At 49.5% G+C, this 13,381-nt stretch overlaps 1 protein-coding gene across 2 annotated transcripts; it reads right to left on the reverse strand.

Moving 5' to 3' along the window:
• Window positions 1-5,399: 5,399 nt before the first annotated feature.
• GYG2 (glycogenin 2) lies at window positions 5,400-12,196 on the reverse strand. Of its 2 annotated transcripts, none has more exons than XM_079124007.1 (3): window positions 10,941-12,196; window positions 9,586-9,699; window positions 5,400-6,189 (listed from the first exon to the last, which is right to left on the reverse strand). In XM_079124007.1, exons 1-3 carry the CDS (start codon window positions 11,043-11,045, stop codon window positions 6,028-6,030), a joined length of 381 nt encoding a protein of 126 aa, XP_078980133.1. In that variant the 5' UTR covers window positions 11,046-12,196; the 3' UTR covers window positions 5,400-6,027. The 2 variants fall into 2 exon arrangements, with proteins under 2 accessions (XP_078980133.1, XP_078980132.1); XM_079124006.1 differs by having other exon boundaries at window positions 9,586-9,702.
• Between the last annotated feature and the right edge of the window lie 1,185 nt (window positions 12,197-13,381).

Below are 13,381 nucleotides of genomic sequence, written 5' to 3' on the forward strand. Positions count from 1 at the left end.
TTAATATATCTTTGGACTTTGGTCTTGGTTATAATCTGGTACATGTTGTAAAATCACCTATCCAGTCACTTTCCAAGGGAGCCCACCCCTTGAAGTAGATCCTGAGCCCTTCTCTCTCTTGGTTCTGAGATGAGCAAAGAAACAAATCCTGAATCTGGGGCATTTCACAAACAATTGTTCAGGAATTTTCAAAAGTCAATCTCATGAACAAAAGTATCGCAATTTAAATTTATTTTTCAGCTAGTATGTACGAACATAAAAATTGACATATTTCTGGGGTACCACGTTGTGTTTCAACATTTGTATACATTGCATGATATTTGTGTGGATAAACACTTTTATCTCTGTGAACATTATCATTTACTTAGGATGAAAACATGCAAAATCCTTTTGTCTCACTTTTCTAATGTGCAGTACATTTTTCTTATCCATAGTCATGCTAAGGTTCATTAGCACACCGGAACTTCTTACCCCTACGTAATGGTAATTCAGTACCCATTGATCAAAATCCTCCATCAGAATACCAAACTGAACAAAAGCAAAATAATCCAAAAATAGATTTTTAAAGAGGTGAAAAAAATCTCTACAATGAAAATTATAAAACATTGGTAAAAGAAACTGGAGAGGACACACAGACACACACAGAAAAAGCATCCTATGTTCATGGATTGGAAGATTCGATATTCTTAAAATATCCATACTACCCCAAATCAGGTACAAATTCAATGCAATTCCTATCAAAAGAGCAAAGAACTAGAGAGAACAATCCTAAAAATCCTAGGGGACCAAAAAAATGAATAAAAGAAAGAAAGGAAGGAAGGAAGGAAGAAAGGAAGGAAGGAAGGAAGGAAGGAAGGAAGCAAGCTGCAGCCTTCAAAACAGCATGGTATTGGCATACCTCAGAAGCATAGAGCAAGGAAACAAAATAAAAATGTTAACAAGACCCTACAGCAATTTCTCACATTGACACTATCACTGTGGGACTGGATCATTCCATGGTGGGCGTCGTCCTGGGCATGATAGAATATTGAGCAATGTCTCTGCTTCAACCCAGCTGAGACCAGCAGCTCCCCCACGCCAGGTGTGACAATCATAATCAGTCCCTATAGACTGTGAGGGTCTGAATGTCTCCCCCCAAGTCAGGTAATCTAACCCACCATGCAAGTGTTACGAGTGTGGACTTTGGGGAGGTGTTGAGGTCCTGAGGGTCCGCCATCTTGAATGGATGAATGTCATTTGGAAAGATTTTCAGGAAGGGAGTTTGGTTCCTTCTGGCCTTTCTGTTCCTCTTTCTGGAAGATGAAGCAACAAAGAACCATCTTGGAACTAGATAACAACCCTCACCAGACAGTGAGTCACACTGGATTTTGCAGCAGACCGAGTCATAGTCTGCAGTGATGGTACGCATTGTAAGAGCAAGATTTGGCAGATGTCTAGAGAGCGTCAATGCAGAATGAATGCTAGTATTATGTAATTATATTTACTTTTCTAGGTGAGATAACAGGAAAATCATTATGTGGAAGGAAATCCTAATTCCTAGGAGTGGCATGTTCAAAATCTCCAGAGCCAAAGAATCACAAGTCATTTTGAAATGGCTCAACTAAAATAAAGAGGAAACATGTCAGGTTAATATGACAAAGTGCTAGCCATTATTGAATCTAAGTGCAGTGCATACTGGTATTCTCTATGTCACTCTTTTAACTTTTCTGTATTTCGTTTAACTTCTTCTGCAAAAATAGAAATACATCAAAGTAGAAAAGGATGAGCGTATCAATTATCATTTCAGGGTCTGTAAAATTGTCCCTTGGTATCAGTATTAGGCAGCCTTTTATTTGTTTGTTTGTTTTTCTAATGTGACCAAAAGATGTGACGAGAACAATTAGAGGACAAAAAACTTATTTGGGGCTCATGATTTCAGAGGCTCAGTCCATGGTGGGCCGACTCCATGGCTCTGGCCCAAGTGAGGCAGAACAAAATGGCGGAAGGGCCTGGAGGAGGAGAGCAGCTCAGGACGTAGCACCAGGAAGCAGAGAGAGCTCTGCTCACCAGGGACCAGATCTAAACCCCATGGAGCCAAGGACAGGATATAGTCCCCTAAGGAGCCAAGGACAGGATACGTCCCCAAGGAGCCAGGGACAGGATGTAGTCCCCAAGGAGACAGGGATAGGATACAGTCCCCAAGGTAAATCCCCAGTGACCTACCTCCTCCAGCCACACCCCACCTGCCTTGAGTTACCATCTGGTTTATGTTGACTCATGGTTTCAGAGGTTCAGTCCATGGTGGGCTGACTCCATGGCTCTGGCCCAAGGTGAGGCAGAACAAAATGGCAGAAGGGCCTGGAGAAGGAGAGCAACTCAGGACGTGGCACCAGGAAGCAGAGAGAGCTCTGCTCACCAGGGACCAGATATAAACCCCAAAGGCACAGCCCAGTGACCCAGCTCCTCCAGCCACACCCCACCTGCTATAGTCACCACCCAGTTAGTCCATTCAAGGGGATTAATTCACTGATTGGGTTATGGCTCTCACAACCTAATCAGTTCACCTGCAAAAATTCTTGCATTGTCTCACACATGAACTTTGGGGGGACACCTCATATCTAAACCATAACAGTACCCATGGAAGATTGGTTCCAAGAACCCAAAGATGAGATCTACAGGTACTCAATCCCTTATATAAAATGGTACAGTATTTGCATAGAATCTCCATGTATTATACTTTAAATCATCTCCAGATGACATCTGATACCTAAAACGGACGAAAAGCTCTGTAAATAGTTACCATGTTCATTGTTAAACAATGACAAGAAAAAACTCTTCATATGTTCAATATAGATACAATTTTCTATTAAAAATTTTCCATCCATGGTTGGTTGAATCTAGTGAGGTAGAGCCCACGATATGGAGGGCCAACTGTATTTCAGATTCATCAGAGACAATATTAAGAGAGAGAAAAAGATGATCCCCAGAGTGGAAGAGGTATTCACTCCACGCATAACCAACAAAGGACTAATATGCAGCATACATAAAGAAAGGCTATAGTGTGATAAGAAACAGCAGCCACAGAAAAATAAGTGGAATATTTAATAGAGATCAGAAGAGAAAAGTAAATTGAAATCTGAATGCAGCACAGCTATGTATCCACTAAAATATCTTGCCCTGAGAGAAAGGAGGAAGTCAAATAGCTAACAAGGATGTGAAACGCTGTCAATGTCACAGTGTTGCTGGTGGAGTGTAAGCTGCTTTGACCACTTGCACAGTAGCAAAAGGAGATTACTATATGCTTTGAAGATCTACCACCTAGGAAGCGATGGGCTTTCTGAAGTACAGGGATGCCATCCTGGCAGGAATACATTCACGTGTGGACCAGACGAGGATTTCACAGTACCATCACTTATAAGCATCCAAAACAAGAAACAACCCAAATGCTCATGAATGAAAGAAAGAACATGTAGCTTAGATGCCCATCAATGGGTGAGGGCTCAATGAAGATGGGGTATACATATCCACCATGAAATATTATGCAGCCATAAAGAAGGATACCCCGTCATTGGCAGCCACATGGATGGAACTTGAGGACATCCAGAGTCCCCTGGGGCCAATGTCAACTCCTTCCCTCCCGATCTCAAGATGCCTCAGTTTCCCCATTTTTGTGGTGCTGGGCATTGGATCCAGGGGCATTTAGTCACTGAGCCACACCTCCCCAGCTTCTTCTTAGTTTTTATGAGAGACAGGGTCTTGCTAAGTGGCTTAGGGCCTCACTAAGTTGCCAAGACTGGCCTCCCACTTGTGAGCCTCCTGCCTCAGCCTCCAGAGTCTCTGGGATGACAGGTGTGCAGCCCTGTAGAGTTTTCAAATTGCGTCCCTCTCCCTCATCACAAACTGTGATATTGGTCTTCAGGTAATAACATTCTTTTATACCTTTTTTTTCCCCCCTTTGCGGTGCTGGGGATCAAACCCAGGCACTCACGGATGGCAGGCAAAGCTCACGTACCCCCGAGCTACACCGCGGCCCTATTTTAGATCCCTCCCGCAGAGGTCGTGGAATTCTTTGACGGCTCCTCAAGGTTCTCATGCACTGATTAACTGCCAATCACGATGCCTGGCATCTAGAGGTAACTCGGCAACCGTGCAAAGAACTAAGGAGACAGAGCTCCCCCACACCAAACGCCCCTCCAGCAAAAGCTTCGGATACTTCAGAGGATTGTAAGAAAAGACTTCTTTGCATTTTACTGTCACCAGTGATTCTGAAAAATCCACCTGACGCTTCAAATCCGTCCCAGGAACTAGGCAGCCGCGCCCCCTCCCTCTGAAACAGGATTCCGATTTGCCAGCACCCCTTGCAGACACTCCGGAGGATGACATGCAGCATTTCAGAACTTTAATTCAAAGACATCGGCCCTTTTCCAAATGGGCAGTCCACACACCCGCACGCCCGGTGGGATTCCAGGTCGGTGCTCAACCCGAAAGCCAAGCTGCCCACAGACAGGTCCCCATTTCGAGAGGGGCACATTCAGTCCCGAATGAGAATTTTCTGAAACATCCCTGTCTGGTTGGCTACACTGAGGAGGCTTCCATTTGTCATAGCCCGACACCATCGCAGGAAGCACGGGCCCTCTTTTGCCAGGAAAGAATCATGGGTCCACCATGACCGTGGACCACCACCCAGGCCAGCCGTCCCGAGGCTACATCCCAATGGCCGCTCAAGTGAATCCTGAATCGTCACGGGAACAGCATCAACCAAGATGGCGGCTCCTGAGTCACCAGGACGCCCCCGGGGACAGTCCTCCCACAACCAGCACCAGCAGGTGCCACCGAGCAACACCCTGAGCTCCCCCCGCTTGCTCTTCCTAAAGCGTCCACCTGCTCTGAGCGAGAGGGACCAGACAGACCCTAAATCAAAACCCCATCGCACCCAACACACCCTCTGCATTTCCCAGAGGACGTGCACGAGACCAGGACCCACCCAATGTCCAGGAGACCCCACGCCCATTCCTCTCCAGTGGAGAGGAATCCCCCATAACCCAATCCCCTCTCACGGCCACCCAGCGACAGGGGGAGCCGATTGCATATGGTGTCAGGAGTAAGGACAGGTCTGCAATTGAGGTTCGAAGTTGGAAGCAAGTGTCCAGCCTGCTAATACTGAGGGGGCTCCTGAGGGAACCCCAAGTTGAGATGGCTTTGGATAGCACAGTGACCTGTAAGGTACTTAGCGCTGAGGTAGGAATGCAGGACGGACCGGGACGGTCGCAGCGGGTCACTGACCACACCCCGAGGGGACAGCATCCAGCATCTGCATCCCTGAGGGGCAGACCAAGCGGCTAGCACCGAGGGAGACCCCTGGTTCTTCCGAGCCAGCAGATACATCCAATTGGAAGAGAAGGTCCCCGAGCCGCCCCATCCTCCGTCCAGATACCCGGGCGGGTCCCAGAGGCTTTCTGTCCAGGGGACCTTGAAGCCCAGTCAGGACGGAAAGCAGAGACCGGGGAAGGGCCGTGGCCGTTCTCCGATGGGTGGTTTCGCCAGGTCTAAGTGAGTCTTTCCAGGTGTTGGAACCTTCTGGAAGCCCTACAGCGACCGGCTTTCTGCTGCGGCGGCGCAGAGGTACTGGACGCGCGTTCTCAGGTTATCAGGTCAGTCACTAATCAAGACGCACCGACTCGCATAATCACGCTGCGCATGAGGTTCACCCCCAGGAAGAGGGACGGGTGGCACCTGGGCCAGCACCACTGGGGAGCCCCTTCCAGCGAGACCCAGGTCAGGGGTCCACTAGGGGCATAGGCTTGTTCACTTCGGCTGACGAGGTTCAAGGAAGCACTGGCTGCTCGGGACAGCCCGAGAGGCGGCGGAAGCTTGGGGGGACCTGGAGCTGGACCGGGCGCGTCTCCCTAACTCCCGGGCGGCACTGCAGGGGGCTCATCATGCAGAGAGGCACAGGGTTCCCCTGGGAAGGGGCCAGAGGTGCCCGCGCAGCAGGGCCTGGGGCGCAGTGCCAGCCAGACCCTCGTGGCGGGAAGGGCGCGAGGCAGGTCACTGCAGAAAGCGGTCCAGCTTCTCCTGGATGCGCGCGAAGGCGTCGGTCCCCAGGTAGTCGATGCGGCCTTCCTCCCACTTCTTCCGCTGCTCCTCCGGGCTCGGCTCCTTCAGCTTCTCCTTGATGGACAGCTGGGAGACCGAGATGGCCAGGTCGACCTGCGGAACACGGCAGCCGTCAGTCAAGCAGGGAGGTGGCCCGGGCCACCAGGCTCGGCCCTCGGGTCTCCACACTACACCCTCATCTCCAAAGTGAGGCTGCGCCCCACTTGCCTGGGATTCCGCAAACCGTGAATCTACGTGGGTTTGCTTTGCGCAGAGAATCGATCTCTCCCCACCCGCAGATTAGACTTCACTCTTTCTGCGGCCCAAACCTCAATGTTAGTGCATCATATTAAAAAAAAAAAAAAAAATCAAGCGAGGCTAAGGAAGAAAGTTTTCGCCACAGGTAAGTACGGCCTGCAATGCTTCAGCCTGCTAGGCAGACCACGTAGACAGCGCTCTGAGCTGCTCACCTCCGTCTACTGCTCACGATGGCCGGGTTTCTGTTGTATAAGGGCTGGATCAATATTTGTGAATGCACAGACGTGTAAACACACACACACCTTACTCTTTTTTGGTATTCAGATGGGGCACAAAAGTAGCACAAGCTTTAACCACGTCTCAAAGGACGAGAGTTGTTTTAAAAGTTTACATGTGGAGATAATAGATATGCGTATAGATCATTGATCCATGTATCTGTCCACGCATAGACAGACGGATAGAAAGGAAGATCAATGGGTCAATAAAAGGGTAGATAGGATATCTTGAGATGGATGGATGGATGGATGGAGGATGGATGGATGGATGGATGGATGGGTGGGTGGATGGGTGGATGGATGGATGGGTGGGTGGATGGTGGGATGGATGGGTGGGTGGGTGGATGGGTGGATGGATGGGTGGGTGGATGGGTGGATGGTGGATGGATGGATGGGATGGATGGATGGTGGGTGGATGGATGGGTGGGTGCATGGGTGGAGGGATGGGTGGGTGGATGGGTGGATGGATGGATGGATGGATGGGTGGATGCACGGGTGGATGGATGGATGGATGGGTGGATAGATGGATGGATGGTGGGTGGATGGGTGGATGGGTGGGTGGATGGGAAGATGGATGGGAGGATAGACGGGGGGATGGAAGGAAGGATGGATGGATGGGTGGATGGATGGATGGGTGGATGGATGGGTGGATGGATGGGTGGATGGATGGGTGGGTGGGTGGATGGGGGATGGATGGGTGGATGGATGGGGGGTGGATGGGTGGATGGATGGATGGGGGTGGATGGGGGATGGATGGATGGGTGGATGGGGGATGGATGGGTGGATGGATGGATGGATGGGTGGATAGATGGATGGATGGGGGGGTGGATGGGTGGATGGGTGGGTGGATGGGAAGATGGATGGGAGGATAGATGGGGGGATGGAAGGAAGGATGGATGAATGGGTGGATGGATGGATGGGTGGGTGGATGCATGGATGGATGGATGGATGGACAGAAGGATGGATGGATGGATGGATGGATGGATGGATGGATGGATGAGTGGATGGATGGATGAGTGGATGGATGGATGGGTGGGTGAATGGATGGGTGAGTAGCTGAATAGAAAGAGAAATGAGTGAACAGATGAAATACACAGAAATTGATAGGTGACAGATAAACAGATGGGTGGATAGATGGATGGATGTACCTTGACACATTTTTCCCAGATGCTGTGGGTTGGCAGATGGGCTGGGTGATAGATAGCAGATGCTTAAGTTATAATTTTATACACACTTTCCCCTCTAATTGACCACAGTGTTTGAAAAGGGTTTTTGCATGCACGACTCAGTCCTCATTCCCATGTTACTATCCATCCATCCTATCCTTCCAGGAGGAAGCCAGGGTAAACAAAAGCCTGTTTCAGAGTAACTGACCATGTCCTCCTCTACCAGTGGATTTAGAATCACTAAGCTCCAGAGCTAAATCTTTTCAGAATACATGAGGATATAAATCACCTGCCATGTTAGCCCTTAGGACAAGACAGCATCATGATCACATAGAATCTCATAACAAGATGAGAGTCCACTAAAAAAAACCCTCTTACATCTGTAAAAGAGGGCATTACACAACACAGGCTCCTCTAGAGCACAGTGGGCACAGGACACCGGCCCTGGGGCAAATGAGTGGCTGGGAGCCTGCTGGTCTTCAGGAGGCAGACACACAGTAGGGATTTTCCCACCCACCTTCCTCTGCAGGCCTGACCCAGTTCTGTGAGGTGCGTGACCCAGACTCCACCTCATGCAGATGCTCAGAGTGGGAGATACGCTCACCAAGACCTCAAACCTGTCCACGGCAGATCGGCTCCATCTCACACCCACACCCACTACAGATTGATTCCTCGAGCCCCAGGTCCGCGTGCCAGTCCCCAGTGTGATGCTTGGCATTCACCAGACCCTCCAGGTGACAATAAGAACAAGCTTTCACGCTTTCTCCAAGGGCAACTTCCAAGAAGGGCATTTAGCCAATGAAAAAAAGTTATGATAGGCTATAGTTGGGACCTAGAATGTCCCCAAAGGGCCACGTGTGGAAGACTAAGTTCCAAGTTCTGTGCTACTGGAAGGGGGTGGGTCCTTTAAGGAGGTGGGGCTCTGCGGGAGGAAGTGAGGTCATTGGGAGTGTGGCCTGAAAAAGGGAATTATGGGAAATCACCCTTCCTTTCTCTCTGCTTTCCACCACTGAGGGTGACCCGCTTTCTACACCTCACACAATCCCAAAAGCAATGGGGTCAAATGACCATGAACTGAAATTTCCAAAATCAACACTCTAAACCTTTTTTCTCTTTAACTTGATTGTCTCAGGTTATTTGTTCTAGTAACGGAAAGGTGACTGACACATGATAGGTTAGGCAATATTCCAAATCCGAGGACAAAGACCTTCATCTCAGGCCCAGTTCCCAATGGTGGAGGACATGTTCTTGAAGGGGATTATGTCCTCGAAGGGGTTTACTGTTGTCTAAAGAGCAGAGGCAGGATTTGATCATTCATAGACAAAGAAAAAGTGGGTAATTGCTTTCATTCGATGCATTCGGAGAGAGAATGAAGTTTGAGATGAGATCCTAAGTGGAAGGAACAGAAGAATGAGTCTCCCGTTTCTTAGACACAGAAGAAACAGTGTTAGATTCGCACATATACCTTTACCCCAAACAGCCCTCCGTCCTTCCTTCGTGGGACCACCAAGAAAGCAGACTTCGTCTAGCCCGCCATCTTGAATCCACCCCCAAACTATCTTCACCTCAACTTTTGAAGAAAAGCTTTTAAGGAGAGAATGGCATGAGCAGAGCCAAAGACAGGAACGAGATCAACCACCCCAAGCCAATGCCAGAGAGAAGACAGACATATCGGCGGCAGACAGATCCTCATTTCAACCAGCTGAGGCTGAAAATCGGATCAATGTCAGCCGTGTGCATTTGGCTGACTCCAGGGGTGGCTCAGAGCACCCATCTGGAGCGATGGACAAGGCAAAAGATGCGGGTACCACCTCCAAAGTTTCCCAAGTTTCCTGAGGCCCAGGATGTCTGCAGCGCTCTACAGGGGGCTCCTGGCTTGCTTCCAGAGATTCCTCGGCTGGGCCGCTTCGGACTTCACTCGCTGGCTGCTAGAAACACAACCATTGCATCATTAGGAGGATGCAGGGAATTCGCATCTTAGCCCACGGAACAGAGCGAATAAGATGAAATTAAGGAGCTGTACTAGATAGACGTGCGGGGAGGGTATAAATGCTGAGCTTCTCGATTTCTGAATCACACCTCGATTTTCTGAACCACTGACTATTTCTGATAGAAGATGAGACCCAAAAAGTCTTCCTGCCATTCATCCATTGTTCAGAGAGCAACATGATTGACACCTATTAATACATTTTCACTAAGAAAGAGTAAAAAAATGGGGGGCGGGGGCTCAGGAGGCTGAAGTAGGAGGCCAGACTCAGCAACTTAGTGAGGCCCTAAGCAACTTAGCAAGACTCTGTCGCTAAGTGAAATATTTAAAAAGGGCTGGTGATGTGTCTCAGTGATTAATCACCCTGGATTCAATTCCTGGTAGCAAGGATTGAATCTCAGGCTCACAGAGTAAATTTACAGAAAACAATAAAAGGACTTAAAATATAGGTCTCCTTTTCAATTACAGTAGTCTCTTCTTTTTCATGGGGATATGTTCCAAGACCCCCAGCAGATGCCTGAAGCCTCCACGTGAACCTTGTAGGTGGTTTTTCCTACACACGCATACCTACGATAAAGCCTGATTTACACATTTGGCACGGGACCATATTCACGATGGTAACGACGCAACGGAACAACCACAGCGATTGCGCTCTAATAAAAGTGATGCGCGAGTGGGCCGTCTAAGAGCAAAGGCTTAGGAACCCCAGGGACTGGAACCTTGTCAGGCAATGCTATGGTTACAGGAGGGTCCCCGTCATGATTTCAGGCACTGATGCAAAAGTTATAAAAGTTAAGTGGGACACCCACGCCATATCTATTTTCTTTTTCTTTTTTTTTTTTTGTACTGGGGATCAAACCCAGCGGTGCTTAACCACTGAGCCACTTCCCCAACCCTTTCTATTTTTTTTTTTTTTTTTTTTTTTGAGACCAGTGTTGCTGAGTTGCTTCGGGCCTCATTAAGTTGTTGAGGCTGGCCTCCAACTTGCGATCCTCCTGCCTCAGCCTCCTGAGCTGCTAGAATTACAGGTGTGCACCACGGTGCCCAGCTCCGTTCTAGTTCTTGCTAATGCTGTGGGGTGAAACAGGAAAACCCAGGGTCTGCTCAGATGCTGCCGACCTTCCAGGAAAAAGCAGGAGCAACAGAAAGGTGGAGGTGGGGGAGAATGAGCATGTGTACCCGGGCGCTTTGGGTCTCAGTGAGGTCTGGAAATGGAAGGGACGACGGTGGCCGTGCCTCAGATGGGATCCCGGCTGGAGTTTGGATGTCAGGGCCACTTACCATCTGTTACAAAGAAAGAGCAAACAGGTTAGAAACAAACTTTGTGGATAGATGCGGCTTAACCAAAAGACGAACGTGGTCCCTGCTTCCAGGATGCTGGTGCCTCCTGATGCCAAGATCCATCTCGGTTCCTTCTCTGACCTCCTCCTTGGGATCTCACCTGACTCCATGGTGCAGCCTCCTGATGCCTGGGCAGGGTTGTGGGTCTGCATCCTACCAGTGAGATTGGGCACAAGGGGTATGAGGGTCCCCCACGCTGGGCAGCAAGAACCACTGTGCTTCCGTCACCCTTCCTGGGGGAGGACAAGACGCCCTCCCCACCTACGCCGGCTCAGGTTCCATGAGGAAATGGAGATCTATGGAAACCGAGTCAGGCAACGTACTTGACCGTGGCTGCTCTCTGCACAAAGACCCAATGCTTTCAGAAGCACAATGCAGAAGCAGCCAGAGCAGGACAGCGGAGCATCCTGGATCCCTGAGTGGCTTGATGGAGCAGAAGACAGTGGAGCATCCTGGATCCCCGAGTGGCTTGATGGAGCACAGGACACCTTTGCCACCCAACTTGGAAGCGACTCAAATAAGAAATCAACTTTACACTGGGGGCAGTGGAATATACCTATAATCCCAGATACTTAGGAGGCCAAGGCAAGAGGAGCACAAATCTGAGACCAGCCTCAGCCACTTAGTAAGGCCCTGAGCAACTCAGTCAGACCCTGCCTCAAAAAATAAAAACGGAGCTGGGTGAGGTGGTGCACACCTGCATTTCCAGGCGCTCAGGAGGCTGAGGCATGAAGATTGCAAATTGGAGGCCAGCCTCAGCAACTTAGAGGCCCTAAGCAACTTAGTGAGATGTTATCTCTAAAAAAAATAGAAAGGGCTGGGGAGGCGGCTCTGGGGATTCACTATCCAGTACCAAGGTGTTTCTGCAGACTCCCGTCCGTCCTCACAGCCCTCTGAGGACAGTGGTTGAATTCTTGCTCTTGGTGGCCAGGGGTTTCATTTGCAGTTGAGACACTTGTCCACACACCAGAGCTCATTAGTGAGAAAGCAGGCCCTGAGCTTGTGTCCCTCTGCCCAGCTCTGCTCCTGAGCCCCAAGCCTTGCAAAGCATCATTGCACCCTGGGGCTTCATGGTCTGCAAAAGACTCAAGAATCTCGGGGCAAGTGACCCATGGACGCACCCACATCCGCCTTGATGGATAAATCCAGGGCACGCCGATCACGAATAGCAATCCTCCGTTCCAAGTGGTTTCCTGCAGGCTTTGATATTCGAATAAAATGGGTGAAGCAGAACTTTCCAGTGTCTGCAGATGCATGAGATTACGTAGTTCATTTAACTAGACTTTTTTTGGTAGTGCTGGGGATGGAACCCAGGGCCTCGTATGTGATAAACAAATGCTCGACTCCTGCCCGGCGGCCCTGCTCCCTAACTTAACCAGGAAGAGAAGCCAAGTCGATTTCTCACCAAGAACCCCAGCTTTATCTATTTATCTGGAACCGGAGATTGAACTCAGGGACGCTCGATCACTCAGCCGCACCCCCAGCCCTTTTGAGTTTTTATTTTCAAGCAGGGGCTCACTATGTTGCTTAGGACCTCCCTAAAGTGCTGAGACCAGCCTCAGACTTGGGATCCTCCTGCCTCGGCCTCCCGAGTCACTGGGAATTATAGGTGTGTGTCACGGTGCCTGGTCCACAGGTTTATTTAAAACAATATTCACTACAACATAAACCAAATTTTTTTTTTAATCAGTAAATATTGCCCTCATTTCTTCCAGGAACGAGCGAACACATCCCTCTTTGCTCAGGATGCCAAGCAAAACCCGAGATGAGCGCTTAACAACAGCACGGTGCCAACTCAGCCTCTGTTTTTAGCAAGCCGGTGAATGCGTGGGTTTCAACGTGACTTTAACGCACTGCTTCTATTTTTATCCTTGGTTAGTAATTGTGGGACCGATTCGTCCACTCGAAGGCTGCCTGATGTTCAGCTTCACCTTCAAAGAGAGAGACTGTGGAACAGGAGGACACAGTCCAGAGACCAGTGGTCAGCTCCGAGGGAGGACAGGCGGACCTAGCAGGGAATGCAAAATCTGAAACCAAAATTTTACTCGCAGTGCAGAAACATGACCTCGAAAGACGGAGAGCAGCAGAGCCGCTGGGACGGGAATGTGCGCATGCACCAGGCGAGGCGGTCAATTCACTGTCCGGCATTAGGCTGCGACCGTGAAGGCCTCACCCCAGAGGAGGCAGCAGCTAAACAAACACCTGCCTTGTCAGTCCAAGAACTAAAGAGGGGTTATGCACTTTCCACACTTGGTAAAACTGCGCGTTCTGCAGCTACT

The sequence above is a fragment of the Sciurus vulgaris genome, assembly GCF_902686455.1.
Source record: "Sciurus vulgaris genome assembly, chromosome: X".
Lineage (NCBI taxonomy): Eukaryota > Metazoa > Chordata > Mammalia > Rodentia > Sciuridae > Sciurus > Sciurus vulgaris.